The sequence below is a fragment of the Octodon degus genome, unplaced genomic scaffold, assembly GCF_000260255.1.
Source record: "Octodon degus isolate 3935 unplaced genomic scaffold, OctDeg1.0 scaffold00064, whole genome shotgun sequence".
Classification (NCBI taxonomy): domain Eukaryota; kingdom Metazoa; phylum Chordata; class Mammalia; order Rodentia; family Octodontidae; genus Octodon; species Octodon degus.
Genome location: NW_004524640.1, coordinates 9,950,578 through 9,959,820, shown reverse-complemented (window position 1 = coordinate 9,959,820; position 9,243 = coordinate 9,950,578). Strand labels below are relative to the sequence as shown.

At 46.5% G+C, this 9,243-nt stretch overlaps 2 protein-coding genes across 3 annotated transcripts in view; both read right to left on the bottom strand.

The window, feature by feature from the left end:
* Eif3l (eukaryotic translation initiation factor 3 subunit L) overlaps positions 1 to 9,243 on the bottom strand; it is a 32,365-nt gene that overhangs the window by 8,063 nt on the left and 15,059 nt on the right. Inside the window, exons 8-10 of the mRNA XM_004634602.2 lie at positions 3,703 to 3,874; positions 2,518 to 2,672; positions 1,219 to 1,389 (exon numbers count right to left, since the gene is read on the bottom strand). Of these exons, the coding sequence (XP_004634659.1) occupies positions 1,219 to 1,389; positions 2,518 to 2,672; positions 3,703 to 3,874 (498 nt within the window). The remainder of the gene's footprint in view (positions 1 to 1,218; positions 1,390 to 2,517; positions 2,673 to 3,702; positions 3,875 to 9,243) is intronic.
* On the bottom strand, positions 7,209 to 8,276 carry LOC101587201 (vesicle-associated membrane protein 4-like). Of its 2 annotated transcripts, XM_023718982.1 has the most exons (2): positions 7,869 to 8,276; positions 7,209 to 7,717 (listed from the first exon to the last, which is right to left on the bottom strand). In XM_023718982.1, the coding sequence occupies exons 1-2, from the start codon at positions 8,259 to 8,261 to the stop codon at positions 7,643 to 7,645; spliced, it is 468 nt and encodes a 155-aa protein (XP_023574750.1). In that variant the 5' UTR covers positions 8,262 to 8,276; the 3' UTR covers positions 7,209 to 7,642. The 2 variants fall into 2 exon arrangements, with proteins under 2 accessions (XP_023574750.1, XP_023574751.1); XM_023718983.1 differs by lacking the exon at positions 7,209 to 7,717 and having other exon boundaries at positions 7,839 to 8,276.

The following is a 9,243-nucleotide window of genomic DNA, read 5'->3' as shown; positions in this document are numbered from 1 at the left end:
GCTGGCCACACACACACACACACCTCTCGCTCTCTCTCTCTCTCTCAAATAAATAAAAATTAAAAAAATAAAATAAAATAAAATAAAATTTGTGGAGGGGGTGTAACAGCACTCCCTAGATTCAATCCCCAGCACTGCCGTGTGTGTGTGTGTGTGTGTGTGTGTGTGTGTGTGAGAATAATCTGAAGTTAACAGGACTAACAGCCGAGAGACTGAGGCAGGAGGATTGCTATGAGTTCAAGAACAGCTTGGACCACACAGTGAGGTCCAAGGCCAGCCAGAACTGCACACTGAGATCCTGTCTCAACAAAACAAAACACACATAACAAACAGGCATAATAAAGTGAGATCAGCTAGGTCACTTGCCTAGCATGTACCAGAGCAAAAGAAAAAACTATCCTGGGGAATAGAAAGAAAACACACAGGTTTTCTCACTCACAGGCAAAAGCTTAAGAAGTTTACTTTATAGTAGTAGCAAGCAGAATAGCAGCCACTAGAGGCTGGTAAGAGGGGACAGAGGGAGCTCAGACAGGAGAAAAAGGAGTTAGCGTCCTACAGCACAGGAGGGGAACGATGGTTTGTAACACCTTACGAAGAGCTAGAAGAGAGAAGTAAAACAGTTTATAACAGAATTTTGAAGGGCTGGGGATGTAGCTCAGCAGAACACCAGCTCTCTGGCAAGGCTGAGGCTGAGTTTGATTCCTGGTACCAAAATAGAAAATAGTAAAACAACAAAAAAGAGAAATGAAACTGGGCATGGTGGCTCACGTCTATAATCCCAGCACTCGGGAGGCTGCAGCAGGAGGATCACCGTGAGTTTGAGGCTAGCTAGGGCTACATATTGTGTCTGAGGCCAGCCTGGACTATATCCTGTCTCAAAAAAAAAAAAAAAGAAAAAGTATAGACTAAAGATAGACAACAGGAAATAGGCATGGGGGTGAGGTAGGGGGGAGTGACATTTAAAAAGGGAACTGTAGTAAGTCCGTAAGAAGTATGTGGCCACTGAGCATCACAAACGTGTAAAACAGATATATATGGTCCAAGAGATGGGGGGGTGTAGAAAGTTGAAATACTCATGTACATGTACTAGCGCTTTACAATGAATCTACTACAAATGTAGTAATGAAAATATTTAAATTTAAAAGTAAAATAAAGTTTAATAATGCATTAAAAAAAGCATACAAAACAGCAGGAGAGCGTGCAGGTGGCACCCCTTACCATCTCATACTTGTACGTAGTCCTCTGGAACATGCTCTTTGTCCTCTGGATGTAGAGAAGGATGTTGGCAAAGACCCGGATGGCATCCTGGTAGCGACGCATCATCAAATATGCGAACCCCACGTAGTAGTAGGTGGTGACCTGGCACTCGGGCACACGGGAATACATGCTCTGCAGAAGCAGACACAGTGTCAGCAGACAGCCATGGGGCCCAGCCACAGCTCAGCTAAGACAGAGACAGCTCCTCCCCACACAGGCCCTGGCTGTCCGGAGGCCACTAGGCTGTGCAGTGAAGGGGCCACTGACAAGGTGACAGGACTTGAGGCCTCCATTCCTCTAGCTGTTAACTGAAGTGATGGGACCCGGAGACTTCCAAGCCTCTTCAGCTCAGAAGTCTCCTATGAATCCAGTTTTGTTCTTTTGAGACAAGAATGTTTTGGGGTTTTTTTGACCTCTTAAATCCTCTTTTATTTATTTGTGTGTGTGGCCAGCTCAGCCCACCAGGGGGCAGGGCGGGCTGGCATGTGGTGCTGGGGGATTGAACCGCGATCCCTGTGCTTTGCTAAGCTTGTTCTAAGTAGGTGCTTTAGACCACTGAGCCATCTCACCAGCCCGAGACAAGAATGTTGCTGTGTAGTTTAGACCAGCATTGAACTGTAGCTCAGCCTGGCCTTGAACTCACAGTGAGACCCCTGTCTCACAGTTTTGCATTTTATCTTGTTTTCTTTTCCAAAAGAGAAAAGTCCAACACAGACATGAGTAGATGGAGACACATGTGTGCCCACAAACTAAACACCAAATAAAACGCATCCATTTCCTGAGGCTAGGAAAAACACCACAGCTCATCACCTGCCAGTAGATACACCACCACAGAGCTGTCAATTCTTCAGACCAATAAAATCTCAAGAGTAAAAAGCTGCCATTACTGCTTTGTTTTGAAAACAGAATCAAGCTGGGCATGGTGGTGCACGCCTGTAATCCCAGCATTTGAGGCTGAGGCAGGAGGATTTTTGTTAAGTGCAAGTCCAGCCTGGGCTACTAAGTGAGCTCAAGGCCAGCCCAAGCTTTATAGTGAGATCCTGGCTCAAAAAGACAGAAACAAAAAAGGAGAAGAAACTAGAATCAAAAGACTGCTAAGCACCAGGTGAGTGCCATCAACTGCTCCGACTGTCCCTGGAGCACTTGGCACAGCTGTGGTCTCAGCGGCAATCCTGGAAACCTGTCTTAAAAGACCAGAGTTTCTCTCAGAGCAGACAGCTGTTCTGGCTCCGGGAGCCAGGAGAGGGGCCCAGTGATTACCTTCTTGTTCAGCTCGATGTTCTCCAGCACCTTGATGGCCTGGTAGTAGTCTCCCAGCAGCGAGTGCAGGCGCAGCAGCCCCACCAGGCTGAAGTAGCCGAGCATCTTGTAGAGGGAGTGCCGTCCATACTCCCCAGCCACACTCTCGGGGTCACCTGGAGGGACAGAACAGTGGCTGCTCCAGCAGGGGCTGCTGCACCTTTGAATGTTACCAAGTGCCAGCCTCAAAAGCTTCCATAAAAAGAAATACCTCGGCCTTTGAAGATACACCAGAAACAGTACCGCTGGCTTCAAGGTAATCTTAAACTAAGTTACTTGGAAGGCAGCACTCCCTTCTGTTTCTGTTTGAATACACCTGAGATTATGAGAGGCCTCGCAGCAGTCACTCGCTCACCTCAGCCCTCCTTTTAGAAAGTCTCCGAGCCAAGGTGATTTTCCTAAAACATTAGCACCCCACACACACACGCAGAGGGGACAGGGACACTGATGGTGCAGAAACAATGATGGGTACTCCTGACAACTTGGCATAAACCAGGTAGCTCAACCTGAGCCACAGCACTGCTCCACGCCACACACTCGCTCCCCCCTTTCCAGGAGCATCATTTCTCTTGGGCCTTTTTATTTGGCTGGCTCAGCCGGCCCTGGGGGCAGGGCTGACACAGCATGTGGCACCAGGGATTGAACCACAGTCCCTGCACTCACCTAAGCTTGCCTAAGCAGGTGCTTTAGAACAACTGGGCTATCTTGATGGCCCCACCACCACTTCTCTTAAGAGAACATGTGACCCATGTGACCCATGAACCAGTTATTCAGATTTGGGCATCTGGTAGACATGGTGGGTTATATCTGTAATCCCCACACATGGGAAGCTGAGGCAGGAAAACTGCTCCACATTCAAGGCCAGCTCCACATTCAAGGAGACTATGTCTCAAAAAACAAAGCAACAACAAAAAAAGACAGCTGGGGATGTAGCTCAGTACAAAAGCCCTGGGTTCAATACCCTGTGCTGCCAAATGCAAAAAGGAAAGATAGCGCCCACTGATCCTGGCACGACAGCATCTGCGAAGCGCTAAGCACAGGCCCTGGCCCTGCGTAAGGCCGGCACTCAGCCCAGCTCATCCACACAGGCCAAGACCAGCCAGTGGGGGCGTTTCCAGACAGCAGCTCCCTGCACTGGGCACTCACCTCCGCTCGTGTACACCTCCAGCTGCCGGTTGATGTTGGATTTGTCCACCAGGGAGTGAAGGACGTTGAGGACACTGTGGACGTTCCAGATTTTGGGGTTGGATCGAAGGAAGTCAATCTCTTCCTCAGACTTCTTGGCCGTCTTACAGCGATACTGACTAAATGACTGGAACTGAGGAGAAAGGGGGAGATGCAGCGGGCACAGGCCTCAGCACGGAGCTGATAAGGAAAGGCAAGGGCCGAGCTGCCACTACTAAATGACTCTGTACACTGTCCTTTCTCTAGCCAGGGCTTCAGCTTTGCCTTGTTGGTCTCAAACCCCTAGGCCTATGCGAACCTCCTGCCTCAGCCTCCTGGGGAGCTGGGACTCTGCATATGCCAGCCACTGCACTCAACTTACTATTTACTTCTTTCAAAGGCATTTCTGATTCTTTTTTTTTTTTTTTTTTTTTAATTTTTTTATTTGTGTGTGTGTGTGTGGCCAGCTCAGCCCACCAGGGGGCAGGGCTGGCTGGCATGTGGTGCTGGGGGATTGAACTGCGGTCCCTGTGCTTTGCAAAGCTTGTTCTAAGTAGGTGCTTTAGACCACTGAGCCATCTCATGAGCCCAGCATTTCCGATTAAGACATCAATTTTTCTGATTACTGAGGATGTTCCTCCACAGGTATGTGAAGACCTCTATAATTTGAGGGAGCTTATGGAGGAAAAAAAAAAAAACAACACAACCAAAAACACTCAACTTAAGAGTCAAATACAACCTACAGTCACTTATTGTCTCTGGTCCTCAAAGCAGCCAGCCTGGCCACAGAAAACAGCACAGGGCTCATGTACAGCAAGCTGTTCCTCTGTGGCCTGCCTGTGCTGGGATCAGGGTCACAAGTGCCATGGGATATGGATAGGGCAGGTGTCTCTGGGTCCTGCTTCTCTTACCAGTCAACCCTAGTCTGTACCACCACTCTACCAACCAGAGGCTAGTTAAGAAAAGCACAGCGGAGGCAGGCCACAGGAGTGCTGGGGACAGCGCTCCACCTGGACGGAGAGCAGGGCTGGCTCTATCTGTCATACAGAGACCAGCAAAGCCAAACAAGCTGCTCATTCAGACCTTCAGTTTCCTGACTGAGCCGGCTGTGATGGGGCACACCTGCAATCCCAGGGCTCAGAGCTGAGGGTCACAAATTCAAATTCACGCTAGACAATCCAATGAGGCCCAATTCCACATTAAAAAAAAAAAAAAAAAAAGCTTTCATTTAGCTCACTGTGAAGTCCCTGGGTTCAATATCTAGTACTAAAAAATGTGGATAGGCGTGTTCCCGGATTCTGGTCACAAATCCGTGACGCAGCTTTTAGTTTACATAAGGTGCTCACCAACTCCATAAAGACATTATCTTCCTCACAAGCAACAAAACACTTCAAAACTTATAATAAACCCAAAATAAGATCCAGAATATATAAAAAATGCTCAGGGCTGGCCAGATAGTGCAGAGGACTGAAGCACGTGCTTAGACGGATGCAGGGACCAGGATTTGATTCCCTGCGTGCTGTGCCAGCCCCGCCCCCGGGGCACGCTGGGCATGCTGGCGGATGCCTGTAATCCCAGCGCTTGCAAGGCTGAAAACAGGAGAATCGCTATGAGTCCAATCTGTATAGTGAGACCCTGTAGACCCTGTACTAAATACATAAAAACTAAAATAAAATAATTAAAAAAAAAAAAATTCTCAAAATGAGAAAAAAGACAATCCAATGGAAAATCATGCCAGGTGTGGAGGTGCACACCAGTAATCAAAGCACTCTGGAGGCTGAGGCAGGAGGATCGTTGTGAGTTCAAGACCAGCCTGGGCTACAAAGTGAGCATAAAGCCAACCAGAACTACATAGTGCGGCCCTGTCCCCCTGAAAAAATTAAAAATAAAATAAGATAAAACTAAAACAAACAGGGGCTGGAGAGATGGCTCAGTGGTCTAAAGCACCTACTTGGAACAAGCTTAACAAAAGCATCAGGGACCGCGGTTCAATCCCCCAGCACCACATGCCAGCCAGCCCGCCCCCTGGTGGGCTGAGCTGGCCTCTCTCTCAAATAAATAAATAAATAAAATTAATAAAAAAAAAAAACTAAAACAAACAAACAAAAAGAAAACTGAAAATCACATACAAAAATAGAATTATCAGTTAATATGTAAAATGCTCAAGTACTTTATCAGGAAAATATAAATTGAGGTTAGCACTTCCTTCCCATGAAACTGACAGAAGTCAGGCAGACTCCTAACACTCAGTACAGAAAACAGCTTCTCTCATCTGCTGCTAGTTGTAGGACATTTTAACACAGCCCTTGGGAAGAAGAATATGTTCCTATTAAATTTAAAGCATCTGCTGCTGGCTGTGGGAGTGCACGCCTGTAATGTTAGCATCAGGAGGCTGAGGCAGGAGGACTGCTGACACTTCAAGGCTGGAACACCCATCTCAAAAACAAAACAAAATAGGGTGGGGGCTATAGCTAAGTGGCAGAGAACTTGCCTATTATTCTCAAGGCCCTGTGCTCAAAATTCAGAATGGGGGGGGGGTCAGACCTCAAAGTCAAGGCTTAGGTCTCTAGTCACAGCAAAACAGCAAACGGCACCACAGAGCACGACACCATCTTTCTAAGCTACATCTCTGTAAGTACAGGTTTAAGCAAACAATCGAGAACCATTAAAGCAGTGCTTTCCTTCCAGACCCCGATGCCTCTGCACAGGCAAGGCAGGCAGACGCTTGCACCCAGCTACAGATTAGAAACAAGCAAACTGAACACACTGACACACTCCTACAGACTTGAGTCAACAGAAGTACACGGGTGGTGAGGAAGGCTGCTCGCCCTGCCTGGCCAGACAGGTGCTCACTGACCCTCACTAGACAACCTCTGTGGAAACAGAAAGCCCTTAATCCCCTTACCAAGAGAACACCAGCTAAACCCAGGGAATTATGCTTATCTTAAGAGGGATCAAAATATCAGCACACACACCTGAAAGTCCAGAGCTGCAGGGGCCAGGTAGGAAGATCCAAGCTGAATTCTATCTGGCCAACTCACTGAGACCTTGTCTCAACATGAAAAATAAAAGGAGCTAGGGATAGCGCTCAGTGGCAGAGTGCCCCTGGGTTCAATCTCTAGTACCAGAACAAAACCCAAATACCTCAGCACTGCAGATCCTCCCCTGGCTACGCCGTGAGGGCAAATCCCCTAAACCATGCCAGAGAGGCCACAGTCAAGGAGCCAGAAAGCCCAGAAAGTCAAGGCAGTCCACGATGCTCACTGTCAAAGGCACAGAAGCCTCATTTTCTTTCTTTCTGTCTCTCTCTCTCTCTTCTTGTTATGTTGAGACAGGGTCTCACGGTCTAGTTCAGGCTGGCCCTGAATTCACAATGTAGCCCAGGCTGGCTTCAACCTTGCAGGGCTCTTCCTACCTCAGCCTCCTGTATGCTCGGACTACAAGCCACCATACCCAGCTAAAGCCTCATCTTTTTTTTTTTTTTTTGCTATAAAAGGTCAATATTTTAATTTTCTAATGCAGATTATAGTAATGCACAGAAAGGCTACAATAATAGGCAATCTATCAATGAGATAACACAAGGTATTTCTGTATCTTATGTATATTAATTATCCTCTCTCCAGCTTAAATAATGTTCCATTTTCAGCATGAACTTTCTTTTAATCAATAAATCTCCCACTTTAAAAAAAATCTTAGGGTAATTTCCAGTGAGCTTTATCAAACAGAGAAACAAAAGACTACAGATACTACAGAGTTACAATCAGAAGGAATCAGTTACTCAGCACTATAATCACAGAACTGCTGTAAGCCAGCTGGCTTCTCTAATTTAGTATAAACTACAAGGGTATACATAAAGATCATAGCCTGATTTCACCAGTATTAACTAATATTTGCAAAGCTACTTGAACTTTTCTGTTGATCTTCATTGTTGTGAAATAATAATGATAGTTTTGATGGTGATAAACTTCATTCTTTTCAGGTGAGGATGATCTGAGCTCTTAGTTTCTTGAAAAAGAAGTTTTGAAAGTTATATACATAGGTTCCATTTAAATTATGCAGCAGTCTATTATGAATAATAACGTCCCAGATCTTGTTTAATGAGGAGCTCCACCGTCAGATCAAGTACGGTATTTCATAACTATAAGAACGATGATCACTAGCAAAAGGATAGCAGCAGCCAAAGCCATGATGGCTCTTATTTTGCATCCCCGCCACCACATTTGCCTTCGTAGTTGTTTGGATCTGTTGCTAAAAGCAGTTGCATTATCCGATAAGCTTTCTGACTTGTCCTGCAGTTCGTCTAGTCTCTCCCCTCTTTCAATTACTTTTGTGATATTTTCTTGCATGACATCAATAACCTCATCCACCTGATTCTGGACATGCTTGATTTTATCATTTCTAGGTCCAAATCTTGGTCCAGATGGTCCCCTTAGAAAAAAGTCCTCTTCATCTGAATCATCTTCCAAAAGATTTCTCCTTTCACTTTTCACAGAACCAGTGACATCATCATCATTTAGGTGGCGCTTAAATTTGGGAGGCATATTTTTTATTCTTGGAGTACTTTATTTCCCAGTAGAGTATTCACCACCTGAGGCTCCGGGGAGCTCCCGGCAGCTCTCTCGGGCAATGTGCGGCTGGTGGGCGGCCGGGGGTAGAAGCGGGGACCAAGGAAGACTGAGAAGAGGGGGAGACTGCGGGCGCGCACCCGGCGGCGGGCGCGCACCCGGCGACGGCCGCTGCGCCGGAGCTGCCTAAAGCCTCATCTTAAGCAGGAAGCCGCTTTCTCAAAAAGCCCCGCAAAGGTCTGCTCAGCTCCACAATCACAACTCATCAGCTGGTCACCACCAAGGACACTTTGCTCTGTGGTACTCTGTGGTACACACTGTCTGTGCTAAGATGCTGATTTCCCCTAAAGGCACCATGTGACAGCTACAGTCTACATCAAGCAAGGGAAAGGAATCTTTTCTTCCCCTAAGTGCTGTATTTTCAGAGTGGGTTAAGCAAAAGAAGAAAAATGGCTCCCAGGATCCCAACTACTCAAAAGTTCAAAGCCAGCCAGCGATGGGCATGGTGCCCAGCACTCAGGAAGCTGAAGTGGGAGGATCGCCTTGAGTTAAGGCCAGCCTGGGCTGCACAGTGAGTACAAGGCCAGCTTACACTGAATACTGAGATCCTACCTTAAAAAAAAGTTTTTAAAAAATCAAAGCCAACCTAGGCAATTTACCACAACTATGCTCAAAAAAAAAAAAGGGCTAAGAATGTAGCTTAGAGGTAAGATACTTGCCCCAGCACCCCTGAAACCTTGGGTTCAATCTTTAGTATCACCAAAAACAAACAAACAAAAAGTTAACCATCACCCTAGTGGACATTTACTAGTCATTGTGCAACAAAGTATTTTATGTAGTATCCCAGGAATCATCCATCAATCTGTTTTAGAGCTAAGTAAAGGAACAAAGCAACAAAGTGTGTTAAGTGATATAACACGCCCATTATCCAGCGACAGCACACCGTAACAGTGGTACT